Source organism: Salminus brasiliensis, chromosome 5 (genome assembly GCF_030463535.1).
Source record: "Salminus brasiliensis chromosome 5, fSalBra1.hap2, whole genome shotgun sequence".
In the NCBI taxonomy this organism is placed as follows: domain Eukaryota; kingdom Metazoa; phylum Chordata; class Actinopteri; order Characiformes; family Bryconidae; genus Salminus; species Salminus brasiliensis.
In genome coordinates, this window is record NC_132882.1 from 7237348 (window position 1) to 7251453 (window position 14106).

The window sequence follows — 14106 nt, forward strand, 5'->3', positions numbered from 1 at the left end:
CCCCCCTCTTTAATTGAACACCCAAAATGACCTGATGCTGCAGATGTATGCTGGCAATACCACACGTAAGCACTGCTGGGAAGGTTCTCATGGGTTGGACAGCACCTGTGAGCCTGGGGGTATAAAGGTAGTCATGGGAAAACAACCAGTCACACCAGCATCATGAAGGTCCTTCTGCTCTTGGGATTGGTAGCCGTCGCTCTCTGTGAGCTGACTCGCTATGAGGGGTAAAACACTAGCTTTGCTATTCTTTCTGAAACATCATAGAATTGCTTTCTGTCTGGAGACACAGAGGTCATATTGGCTTCTTTCACCGTTCTCTTCCAGGGATAAAGTCATCCGTCTGAAACCTCGGATCAATGCCCATGTGTTGTTCATCCAGGATCTGGCCAGCAGTCTGAAGGTATAGTTGTCTATGGTGAAGATCTGTTTTACACAGTTGATCCAGGGTGAAGAGGATGGGTTCACATTTAGGCAGGTGTGGAGGACAGTGAGATGTTATAGCTTGGGGTCATTATAGTGTGTTTTTGGGTGCAACACTAATTGGAGTAACCTACTTAGCCATGGCAAAATCTCTGTATTGACTTCTAGTAGGGGAATGCTATGTCACAAATCAATGCACAGATAAATAATTGATTATTATTAATAATCACAATAAATTATTAATCTACCAATGCTCTAAAATATGCAGACAAATAGAGACCTATGAACCTTTATGAAGTATAGTATAATGGTAATTTAAGGGAAGAATCCTTAAACTAGTGTACAATAATTGCGCTATGCAGACATGTTTTTTGGGGGATATTAAAGGTATTTCTTCACCAGCATCACTCAAAGAACCCTTTGTGTCAGAGTGAAGCAATGCAGTTGATTAACAGGAGGCTGTGGTTGCCCCTTAAAACCAGTGAATAGCTAGAACCAGCTGACCCAAGCACCCAAGAAGAAGGAATTGCTGATTTCAGACTGGTGGCATGCTTTTTATTTTGCACCGCTAACTGTGTACAGCACTAATACAATTAGTAAAAATGACAGTTAGTTAGTGACAGGGCAGCAGCAGACAGGGGTGGCTGAAGAGGGGGTTGGCCCAGGATGCCATACAAGCTAGAACCACTGTCCACTGTCTAAAGGCAAGCAGTACAAGCGAGCACTAGACTAACCGAGTTAGACTGGGTTAATTAGATAAGGTTCAGCAGATGTTAAATAAAAATCACTGTATTCAGTACGGGAGAGTATCTAAGTATTTAGGAATCTGATGATGCTCATGTATTTGGTCTGTGATTACATGTATTATAATAAATATCCTGATTTTTGATATTTTGAGAAAAAATGTATTTAAATATCGTGATATAGTATTTTTACCATATTGCCCAGCCCTACTTTACTATAGGAATTCTGGTAATGTGGCATTAGAGCTGGACAATGTGACAATCTTTTATCATATTGTGATGCACAATAAGCTTTCCTAAGCAGGAAGATTTTGCGAGATTGCTTACAAAACACTGATCAGCTGCAGGTTTCACTACTGACAGTGTAATTAGACTGGTTAAATTAGATGGAGAGCAGCAGATGTTGAGTAAAAATCACTGTATTCAGTACCAGAGAGTATCTGAATAGTAGTTTTTAAGAATGTATTGTGATAAATATTATGATAAATATCGTGATATAGTATTTTTACCATATCACCCAGCCCTAAATCTAATCTGCACTATATTTTATGTTAGAAAAAAATGTAATGTTAATGCAAACATAATGACTCTACCCCTGTAAAGCACATATGGTAGTTATCCACTAGTATACACTAGTGTATATGGTGAAGAGCATACTACATAGTGTATATGTAGTGTATATCGTTGCTGTCCAGTGAAAACCATGTATCTTCAAAACAGCAACTTTACAGGAGAAGGACGGAAAAAACATTATAACTTTCAATGGAAGACAAAGGAAAAATACTTGATTTCAAGTAAGTGTGGAGCGTTTCTATTGGCCCATTCATCCAGACATATTAACACAGTGGATGGGGCAGCTACATGGTTCAAAGGATGGAGAAAGCTAAAAACGGCCAAACATGGAGATACATGTTTTTCATTAGACAGCAGTGATATGGTGTACATGTTCATGTGCTTGTGCTTGTGTGTGTGTGTGTGTCGCCCTCTGCAGGTGGACTTCTGGAGCCCCGACAGTGAGAAGCAGGTCACTATTGACATTGATGTTGACATCCATGTTCCTGCCTCTCACCTTGACATGGTCTTCGTCATGCTGGATCAGAGCGGCATGGACTACGAGTAAGACTTCCACACATTACCATGGTCAGATACTGACCACTATCATCTATTCATATATATATATATATATATATATATATATATATATATATATATATATATATATATATATATATATATAATTTATTTATTTTACTATTTTTCACAATTTGGATTTACAGTGGAAATATAACACACATGAAATTTCTACTGCAAGAAATATTGGCCTTCTACCAAAATAAGCCTCATCACACAGCTGTTTGGCTCAAACGCATTAATGTGGATATGCTAATTAACTTTTAACGACACATGGTAATTAGGATGATCAAAGACCTGTTCAAAGGCTGTTTAAAGGCCAATTATTGTAACCTCATTTTTTTGTTTGTTTGTTGATCTTTAATATTTAATGGCCTAAAAACAAAACAATATAATTTAAGATAATCATTTTATTTTACTATTACTGTCTGAATAAGTAACAGGAAAATAGAACATCACATTTTTAATCTAAAGTCTAAAGTCTATTAAATTCACATTGGTCAACAGTACAAAGTCAGGCTAATGCCACATTGATGTACAGTGCAGAGGTACATCATTTAGACATCTAAGCACATTATTTAAACCCATCTCTCTCAGCAATACGAGCGTTTTTACTGTAGAAGCTCCAGATCTCATCAGAACAGATAAAGCAGGTGAAGATAAATCCAGTAAAAAGGAGAAACAAGAGATTCTCATTCTGAAGAAAGAAAGTAGTGAGATCTTGTCGGTGAGCTAGTCTGAAGAACAGAGCTCGGTTCCTCCAGGTTTCTCCTGGACGCCCCCCAGTCCAGCCAGCACAGCGTGGAGGATGTGTTCAACTCCACCATCATCATCATCAGCAGCAGCAGCAGCTCACCTGATTTACCATCATTAAGCCCTGATTTACCACCAAACCAGGTGTTGATCTGAGGAGAACTCTAAATAATACTAGACTCCATGAGAGAGGAGAACTTTGGAGATGTTCTAATGAAGAACACAGTGATGAAGAACCACCATCACTTTCTGTAGGAGTGTTATTATTAGTGTTTATTCTAATATCAGTGTTTTACTGAGGAGGTAAACACTTACTGACCAGATAAGCAGCATGTTCTGTCTAATTTTACAGGGGACTAAAACTTTTGCACAGTACTATATGTGCTTCTAAAATCTTTTCAATGAATTACAAAAAAATAGGTGCATTATCACACTGCTGTTATAATTACTGACTTCTGTCTCTCTCCACTACAGAGTGCTGATTAATGACCTGCAGGATGCTATGAATGGTCAGATGGACAGCAGGATTCAGACCAAGTCCCATGACTACACCAAATACAACAGCTGGACAACGGTCTGCCAAAATTCCCTCTATCCATTAGTTTCTGTCAAATGTAGGTGCTGGAGGGTCACAGCTTAACAGATGACGTCTATATTGGCTAGTAGTAGAGTAGTGCGTAACAGCACTGCCCTCCATGAACCAGACTAGGGTCCGATTCCCAGATAAGCCCACCATGCAACACCAACACTCCTAACGTTACACCCTCCTACCTGTGTAACACGACTGAAATATAAATGTAAAAGTAATGTAATAAATGCTTTAGCGACACTATATGTCCAAATGTTTGTGGACACCCCTTTTAATGAATGCATTCAGCTACTTTAGGACCCATTGCACCCATGGCTGACACAGATATGCAAATGCACACATACACACACAGCTTGTCTAGTCCCTGTAGACTGACAATAGAATAGGACTCTCTGGAGCAGGTATACATGAACCCATTGGCACCATGCTGCCTAATGCCAGGCGTGGGCTAGAGGGGTAAAAAGCCCCCTTCCAGCATTGTGCTGTGGAGCAGTGGAGGAACTGTGCTCTCTGGAATGATGGTTGGTGCTCCATCCTGTTGGGGGTCTTGTATCAGTCAGATCCTCTCAGCAATCCTCCTCCAAAACCTAGTAGAAAGGCCTCCCCTGGAAATGTTGTGGCCCTTCCGTAATCTTGATGTCTTGATGTGTGTTTTGTCTGTTTGCTAATGTGATGAGCTGCTTGGTGTGTTTTTCAGATCCAGAGCTGGATCACCTCCATCACCTCAGCCAACCCCGCCTTGATCAGCAGAACCACAATTGGAAACACCTTCGAGGGACGGCCCATGCATTTGCTGAAGGTCAGCCTTCACTGACTCCACAGATGTCAGCTTACGTACAGTCTACGCCTTTAGTGAAAGTTCAGTTTTACTCCTATCTGTGTTCTGCTGGGTTACACTATGGTAGCTGCTCTCATTAGGCCCTCAAGCTAAAATAATGGCAGATGTCATTACAGGCAGATCCTAACAGCAGAACTCTATTCTGTTTCAGTGGTGTTCAGTTTTATTTAACATAATTCAGTTGGATTCAGTTCTGCTTGGTCTTATCCAGCTCTAGTGGGTCGAATTCAATTCAATTCAGCTTAATTTAGTAACCATTAAAAGCCTGAACCATCAAATAAATAATAATAATAAAATAATTGCCTTGAAATTCAATGTTTTACCTGATAGTCCAGACCAATTATTTAAACAATGAAATGAAAAACACTGGCATGAAATAACACATGACATATGACAATAACAATAACATATGAACGTGTATCATTTTTGTTACAGTTATTATTATTTATTATGTGTATTTATGTAATGCATTCATGTTTAATGTATTATATATTATTGCTATTTTTAATATATATTATAATAATAACAATAACAAACATAATAATAGATAGATGATGGTTGGTATTATTTTTATTATTATTATTATTATCATTATTATTGATGTTGTTGTATTGTTATTATGCAATAATTATTTTTAGTATTATTATTAGTAGTGGTAGTAGTAGTAGTAGTATTGTATTTTTATTTATTTATTTATTCATTTACGGCATTTAGCAGACGTTCTTATCCAGAGCAACTTACCAATGTGCTTTGCTATTTGCTATTATTATTATTGTTGTTGTTGTTGTATTGTTATTATGCAATCATTATTATTATTATTATTATTATTATTATTATTGGTGGTAGTAGTAGTAGTAGTAATAGTAGTATTAATATTTAAGCTAATGCATTATTGTACCATCATATTGATGTTGAATAGGTCTTACAACTCAATGGCCTTTAATGGTTAATTTAGTCCAATGTGGTTTAAACTTAGCTCCTAAGCTAATATCCTGACACCCGGACTTTTGCTTGGTGTACATTTTAATTTCTCCTATTTGGAATTAGTAGGAACCTAAGTATAAAAACTAAACTTTGTACAGGAAGACGTTTTTGCAAAAAACAATGTCCTCATATGAGGCTAAAGGGTCAAAGTTGAAAAAAATGAAGTATCATGGTGCAGAGAAGCAGAAATGTAATGCCCCCATATGAGGATGCAGGGTCTCAAGAGGTTAAGGTATACTATGATGGTTACTCAAAGTATAAATGTCATGTAACCCAGTCTAATTCACTTCCATTCATCCCTGCTGAGTTTAATTTGATTGTACTTGGTTTCATTCAGCTCGCCCATGCACTACAAACCTGATAATGAACCTAGTACAACAAACTAAACCCCAGTGTGTGTTGCTGTTTGTAATTATACAGCCATCAGGTCACAAATATGTGATGGCTTCACTGTACAGATCTGGTAGTGATGAATTCTAGTCATTGAATCCACTTTGTATTTCCACAGATTGGAAAGAGCTCTGGCTCCACCAAACCCGCCATCTTTATTGACTGTGGTATTCATGCCAGAGAATGGATCTCCCCTGCTTTCTGCCAGTGGTTCGTCAAGGAGGTAAAGTGCACCATGTTTGTCACTCCTAGACCTCCAGGACCAAAGCTTAGCACATAACATTTAAGGCGTCAGTGTCGTGGGAAGCCAAATTTGCATGTGTTCTAAAATACAGGTAGAGGTAAAGGTAGAACATGGTTCCTTTAACACGTGCAGGCGTGACATTGTACTTGTTCCCACTACAGAGCACTAGCATATAGGTTAGGCCTGCCCACCTACACAATTCATACTGTATACTTTCACCTTCTTGGTTGGTTTTAACTCTACTGTGCTAATTTCCTCTATGGTTAGGCTGTGTCCACCTATGGATCTGATGCCCAGATGACCAGCCTGCTGGACCAGATGGATGTCTTTGTTCTGCCTGTCTTCAACATTGATGGTTATGAGCACACCTGGTCTAGCGTACGTCACTCAGCGCCCATTAATCATCCCTGAGCTCAGAGCCTAATGTTCTATACACTTTTTGTGAAATCCTTAAGACAGAGTGGCTCCCCAAAAGAAGATGCTTGAGTGAGCACCAATAGAAAAGTGTTTACAGTGGTGGTAATAGATAGGAACCAGGGGTCATCATACAAATTATGTCTAAAAGTTTGTGGACACCCCTTCTAATGAATGCATTCAGGTACTTTGAGTTGCACCTATTGCTGATACAGGTGTGCAAATGCAGCTTGTGTAGTCCATGTAAAGAAGGGTATAAGCCCCCAACATTGTCCAGTGTTCTCTGGAATGATGGTTGGTGCTCCATCCAATACATTTGGGATGAGTTGGGGAGTTGGGGATGAGGTGGGGTGGTGATCATTCTTCCCCGGACAGTAGAGATAGTTACTCCAACAAAAGCAGGATAAGCTCTTTTTTAATACCCTTGATTTCAGAAGAAACAAATAAGCAGGTGTCCCAATACTTTTGTCTATACAAATGTACTATCCAAAGCCACCTGTGAACCAGTGAACCAACCATTTTATGTAATATTCTTTTGTGATGCAGATTTTAGAGGTAGTAAACTCCTCCCACACCACTATGATTGACTATGATTGACTTTATTTTTATTATCTGATTAGGAAATGTGAGAAAAGTGTTGTGGATTATGATCTAAAAAGGCAATGCTATGACTTGGGCCTACAGGACAGGATGTGGAGGAAGACTCGTTCCAAGAGGAGCAGCTCCAGCTGTTATGGTGCCGACCCCAACAGGAACTTTGATGCTGGGTGGTGCAGTGAGTATCACAGCTCAACAGCAAAATCACAGCCATGATGTGCGACTAGATCGTTTGCACAGTGCTGGACAGCACAGCAGTAGAACATAAATGGGCTTCATTCGACATTTTTCTTGTATATTAGTTATTAGCAATTATTATTTTAAGACCACAATATTTGTGTGGCATTATGTACCATAACGTGTCATAATTCTAATATTTTAAGATATTTTTTCCTAAATGTAGTCCACACTACACAGGGACACCATTAGCCAGTCCTTTTGGATATCTTGATCCTTGGGAAGGCTGCTGGGATAAACTTCCCCTTACTTAGCAGGATTAGCAAACTTAACCTAAACCTTAACCTAATCAGTTTCCACACATCTGACTAATTCCTCATCACTTTAACAATCTGTATAAATGTATTAAGTATTTCACTTAATTTCAGTTTGATGTATAAATAGTAAGTAAGCAATAGCAAGACTTTTTGCTTGGTCCGAAAAATGCTAAGATGTCGTTAAACAAACCTATTTACAACCCTGTTATCGTGGCTCAGAATGACACATGATTTTCCTTTTCTGGAGAACTCCACGTTATACCACACCGTACGGCATAGTTTTAACACTGTAACAAAAACACTGTCATTATTCCAGAGTCTTACCAGAGAGTGCTGCTGTCCTCTCATTGTGTCCTCTCAGTGCGATTTGCTGTTAACAAACTGAAGAGATTGTAGCCAGGTTAGCTGTTAGCCTCGCCTCCACTCACTTGTCCAGGTTCTCACTTTCCTCAAGTCCTCCCATTAAAAAAAAAAGCCAGAGCTTCAGTTTGGTTCAGCTGAGGGAGTTTAGTTAGAGAGAAAAGAGAAGAAGTAGGTACAAGTCTAGTGTTAGCTTGTAGCCTAGCATGGATCCCCGATTGCTTACCCTGGATTTTGGATTTACTTTGCCGTGTGTTGCATTTGAGTTTCCCTTCTGTGGACACTAGCACAGGAAAAGTCACGAGGCCTGCTTCCCGTAGTAACCCGTATTCGCATAACCAGCCCGAGCTGGAGGTGATGAGCTGCTCTCCAGTATCAACAACACCATATTCTCCTGAAGTCGCTGTGTGTTTTACTGCTTCATCAGCTTTGACTAGAGCTTTCTAGAGAGGGCGGGGTTTCTGAAAATGTGTGGGGGTGTTTGAGGTGTTTGACATTCTATATCCCCTTTAACTTACAGTTGCATAAAAAATGATGTACACGTGTCTTTCTATGATATGGACCCTTTAAAAGTTATTTCTGTGTCCTTGCTCATGCCAGCACACCTAAATGTCTGTGTTTCTGTGTGTGCCTCTTTCTCTTTCACAGCTTTGGGTGCCTCCAGTAACCCCTGCAGTGACACCTACTGTGGAGCCTCTCCTGAGTCTGAGATTGAGGTCAAGAACGTGGCTAACTTCATCCGCAAAAACAAGTCCATTATTAAGGCCTACCTCACCATCCACTCCTACTCCCAGCTGCTCCTGTTCCCTTATTCCTACAAGTACGGCCTGGCCGCAGACCACGCTGAGCTGGTAATGTTCAATACACACAGATACATTATTGCTAGCGGATACTGAAAGGTGTCAGTCATATTATCAGAGTGAAAATTGGAGTGAGGAATGAAAGCCTGGGCCCTCTGGTGGCTTGTAGCCATATTAGTCATTTTTAGGGAGAAAAATACATGATCAGCATACTGTAAGTTACAATCTGCTAGAAGACATATGGGTATACGGCAGAATTGAACCTCTTCTCACACCACATGTTGTCAAATGCCCTGACACTTAAGCCCATGAAGTTGAGAGTTGCTCTACTTCATGCTAAAGTATCCAGACATCCTTTCTAATTGGCAAATTCAGCAACTTCAGGCTGCCAATAAAAGGTGCCAATGAAATATGATGGTCTGGATCAGTCACACATGAGCCTAAGGTCACCATGCCCAATGCGAAGCATCAGCAAGAGGGGTATAAAGCCCCTCAGACCTGGGCTGTGGAGCAGTGGAACTGCATTCTCTGGAGTGTTGGAGCTCCTACCAGTATATTTAGGATGAGTTATAGTGACACAATCACACATCCTAAATCAGTACCCAACCTCAGTGATGTTCTTGTGGCTAATTGCAATCAAACCCTCACAACAATGTTCTAACAACAATTTTAAACATTTCTAGAAGAGTAGAGGTTGTTACTCTGTTAGAGGAAACACTGTATGACTGGGTGTCTATAAATCTTTGGACACAGAGTGTGGGATGCAAGTTGAGTTAAGTTAATTTGTTGGAAATACGTATGTGTGTGTGTGTGTGTGTGTGTGTGTATGTGTGTGTGTGTGTGTGTGTGTGATCTTAACCTAACTTCTTAATATGTCTTAGCTGAGGGTGGCAGAGGCAGCCTCCAGTGCTCTGCGCAGTCTGTACGGGACCAAGTACACCAGCGGCCCTGGGGCCACAACTATCTGTAAGTAGCTCAAACATCGCTGAACTGTATATGTATATATATATATATATATATAGCTCCAGAGACCACCCTACATTTTTAGTTTATGTGTATAATGATTGTGAAAACTGCCCCAAGTGTGTCATAACACCATAACACGCTTGCTTCAAACCATGCTTAGTTGCTGAGTAGTCCAATAGACTTGGTTATGTGGTTTACATAAGAATTACAGACAAAATTCAAGCTTGTATCAATGCAATGCACGTTTGTATAATTCCAAAAGCAAACCTCAGACATCAGACATGCTGACTGACTATATTTGCTGTAGGGGAGACACTAATGAACAGGAACTTTTCCCTATTTTATATTTCCCTTAATGCAGCTAGGAAAATAAATGTAAAAAATGTAAATGTACAAGCTGCTCTTGTACCACCCCTACCTCATTACCACTGTGTGTGTGTTTTCTGCAGACCCTGCTGCTGGAGGCTCTGATGACTGGGCCTATGACCTGGGAGTGAAGTACTCATACACCTTTGAGCTCCGTGACACCGGCCGCTACGGCTTCCTGCTGCCCGAGTCCCAGATCAAACCCACCTGTGAGGAGACCATGCTGGCCGTCAAGTACATCGCTGACCACGTGCTGAAGAATCTGTACTGAGAAGGAACTCCCATTGCTACATATCAAACCCATCTTCAGTGCTTGTATTGTACATGTAATCAGTAAACTCAGTAAAACCTGCAGTGTTGCCCTGTCCTCACTCATGTTCTGCTACACTGAATGCATAGCATGTTTAGTTTTTACAGAAGACGTATTGTATTGATGAGTACTGAGCTAATTTCAGTAGGAAGCGCTGGACTGAACATTAGAGGGAAGTTGATCCAGTATGAATATGATCCAATGCTGTAGCAATAGGACATAACACACTCTCACAACACGAGATTTAACAGAGCTGGAACAGAAAGTAAGGAAGCTCAGGTATAATTACATCTAAGCGTCTGTCAGTATAGCTGTCTTTTAAAGTGATAATCGAATTGATGCAGTTGTCCCATACATCAAATACACACACACACACACACACACACACACACACACACACACACACACATATATATATATATAAACCATGGAGAAAACTAAAAACGGACAAAAATGGTGCATTGGACAGCAGCGATATAGTATATATATATATATATATATATATATATATATATATATATACACACACACACTAAGTTCCCTCATGTTCAAGTTCCCTATATATATAAAAAATATGTTTAGGGTCTAGCTGCAGGTTAGGCCGGGGTTACACTACACAAGTTTTCCCCAATTTTAGCCTTGATTCTCTGGCTGAGTCTGGGCTGGTTGGCTCTAGTCTGCAGATTTTTCATTAGTTTGTGTCAACAGTTGGAGAGAGAATCGAATAGTGTGTGAGGGACAGTGATTCAGATAGCATTTCAGACCAGTCAGAGTATATCGCTACTGTCCAATTAAAACTGTACATGTATCTCCATTTTTGTCCGGTTTTAGTTTTCTCCATGGTATGAACTCTGTAGCTGCTTCTGTACACTGTGTACATCATTCTGGATGAATGGACCAGTAGAAATGCTCTAAATGACCTGGTATAAACTCTTTTTTTTACACTGACTTCCATTCAAAGACCAGAGATTGGAGATTGATGTTTTTCATTGAACAGCAGTGATATCAAACATTAGATTTTTAGACCTGCCTACCGAGAGTACTCAGTAGTGTAGTTTCTAATCAGTTTCTTATTTTGACCCGTAAGAGCTCAGGGTGCTGTATGTATTTTGAGTTTCTGCTTCGTTTGTAGTTGTGACTTTATCTGACTTTATTGAGAGGAGGGACTTTATCTGTAAACAGACGCCATGTTGAGCATTTTCAACCAGTGGCCTACAACCAGTCTCCTCGTTTCTAACATCTCTGGGTTGACTTACTTGAACTCAGCTCATGTCCATATGAGACTTCTAAACCTCACACTAATAGAACTCCTTGCCTTATCGCTCTGTAACGCAACACATATTTTGGACGTTAGAACTGAGGATATGAATGGGAGTTCTTGTAGCGCTCAATATGCCGTCTATTTACGGATAATGTCCCGCCCTTCAACAAAATGTCCCCCACCCCCATAATACTTGGTACCCTTTAACACCACCAGGACTTATTACTGTAAAACGGATCAGCGGTAGTCACACTGTATTTTTCTATGGGGTTATGGTTAAACTTTGGCTTTTAATCCACAGTCCACGCTCATCCAGAACTGTTCCTAGTTGCCAACTATTCAATTAGTCGTTTCACCCCTACTTTTAATACTTTCAATACTTTTCCATGCGCGACTATGAGTAACTCATTTCTCAGCACTGCTCATGTGAGTGAAAGCACTGTCTCAGTTTTCCTTTGGTAACAGGAGAGAACCCAAACAGAAACCCTACTCTATACACAGAGGCATCTTCTCGTGGCCTCTTCCCCAAATAGCTCTCTCTGGCCTGTAAGTGCAGCAGCTTACATGGCTTAATCCTTTAACATGTAAGGTCCTCCAAGTGTTCTGAAACCCGCCATAGAAGTGAAGGATTTCCAGCAGGATTTGGGCTGTAAGCTGCTCTACACACTCAGGAGAAGAACAGGCAGGAAATGGCAGCGTTTCTGTGTGAATGGCTCTCTTTGGGCTGGAATGTGGCTGAAGTGGGACAGCTAATGGCTCATTGTGGGGTACTGTAGGCACCCCCCTCTTGTGCCCTGGCTGCAGTCCAGCGCTGAGTGTGAGGAGAGGAGATGGATGGTGGTGGTAGGGGGTGTAAGTCTCTGGCCAAAAGCACTGTGGGCCAGCTGCGGGCTACGTGATAGCCATACCGTACAGACTCCATGACTGCTCCTTTATCCTGCCAAGCATGCAGACGACATGTGAACACGCAAAGCGCACACTGCGGCATGCCTATGAATACTAATAACACTCACACACAAATAGCGAGCCTGACAGCCTGGCCTTCTTTTTATAGCACTGTCCAAACACATCAGATTCTGGTCTGGTGCTTTGTGAAAAGATGCTTTACGGCCTGTAATTTATCTGTTGTCATTTTTGTTTGTTTGTTTGCTTAGTTCTTCTCATAGCTCACTCATAAATATGCCCAGATGCTAGACGTCTGCAGCGAAACCTTATTTTCCGCCCTACTCTCAGCATTATACAAGCACCAGACAGACAGAAAGAGTCAAAAACATCCTGCTGTTATGTAATGTGGGTCAAAGGCCTTCAGAGCTGCAGTTGCAGAGCACAGATCTGTCCACTAGATGGTGCCCATGTACAATGGGCACTTTCGATACTGGAACACTGGCTTGTGCCCTCACCTGTTACAGGTCTCCAACACTAGCCTACAAGACTACACCAAGGTAGAGCTTTAATGAGTGGATGGCAGACACGACTACACTGAGACTAGAAAGGCCAGTTTTGTAAGGCCAGTTTTGTAAACATGTGTTTCGTGGAAATTTCTACAGTATGTCCCACTCGGCATGCATGCTGCCTACCTAGGGAGCAAAACCATAGGTGGCATTGTGTAGATTTTCTTTCACTGACCCTGGCATTTAGGCCCTAACCTGTGTCCAAGTTGTCGACTGCGTCTTTACTGGAAAAGTTATCAGCATAAAAACACTAAGGAGGATTTTTACTAGCAGAAAGTCCAGTTACAGATCTCCACTGTAATTCTGACCAGTATATGTATAAATAAATTCTGATTAGAACAAATTCCAATTCAAAATATCTCTAATATAGTTATTAGGACATGTGCAGCATTATATAACTACAGTATCATTTTAGATATCTACAATTTGGGTTTTTACTAGTAATAAAAATAATATTAGTAATTTATTAATAATATCTTGCTTGTATAGTTTTTACTGGTCAGAATTACAGTAGAAGTACAATTTCTACCATTAACTTCCTTTTTTTACTAGTACAAATGTCATTACAGATAAGACCGAGTGAAATTCCATGTAAATCAATGGTAACATGTGACTAGTCCAAACTACATTAAGGACTGATGGTCCTGCCAGTTTGACTAGTCAGATTTACAGTGGAGATATCTGGAACTACAATATCTACCTTAGGTAAGGCTGAGATAGCATTTCTATAACCCAGCCTCAACTGAAATACCTGCCTAGCAACCACTTGGGATACTATAATAAGCACCTAGGAACATCACCTTTTAAAAGGTGCTTCATCAACCACCTTACGCCATAGTAACCACTTTAGCAAATGCCCGGAGGTGCCAAGATGTGCAAGCCTTCTGCATTTTCTTGAGGAATTGCAGTCTTCTGATGAACTTTACTAACCTGATACACTTGCAGTGTGGTTTTCAGAGAAAATGTGACATTGGATTTGATAAGGAGAGAGA

The 14106-nt window shown here is 40.4% G+C and overlaps 1 protein-coding gene across 1 annotated transcript; it reads left to right on the forward strand.

Moving 5' to 3' along the window:
- Positions 1 to 140: 140 nt before the first annotated feature.
- On the forward strand, positions 141 to 10444 carry cpb1 (carboxypeptidase B1 (tissue)). The gene is made up of 11 exons (XM_072678692.1): positions 141 to 227; positions 328 to 403; positions 2158 to 2282; positions 3525 to 3624; positions 4337 to 4438; positions 5970 to 6074; positions 6363 to 6473; positions 7194 to 7284; positions 8609 to 8811; positions 9642 to 9726; positions 10176 to 10444. The coding sequence occupies exons 1-11, from the start codon at positions 163 to 165 to the stop codon at positions 10361 to 10363; spliced, it is 1251 nt and encodes a 416-aa protein (XP_072534793.1). The 5' UTR covers positions 141 to 162; the 3' UTR covers positions 10364 to 10444.
- The last annotated feature ends 3662 nt before the right edge of the window (positions 10445 to 14106 follow it).

Coding starts and splice junctions, on each gene's coding strand:
- cpb1 (XM_072678692.1), top strand. CDS start 163: ATGAAGGTCCTTCTGCTCTTGGGATTGGTAGCCGTCGCTCTCTGTGAG. Junction 2,283..3,524: donor CAGAGCGGCATGGACTACGA/GTAAGACTTCCA, acceptor TCTCCACTACAG/AGTGCTGATTAATGACCTGC. Junction 3,625..4,336: donor AATACAACAGCTGGACAACG/GTCTGCCAAAAT, acceptor TGTGTTTTTCAG/ATCCAGAGCTGGATCACCTC.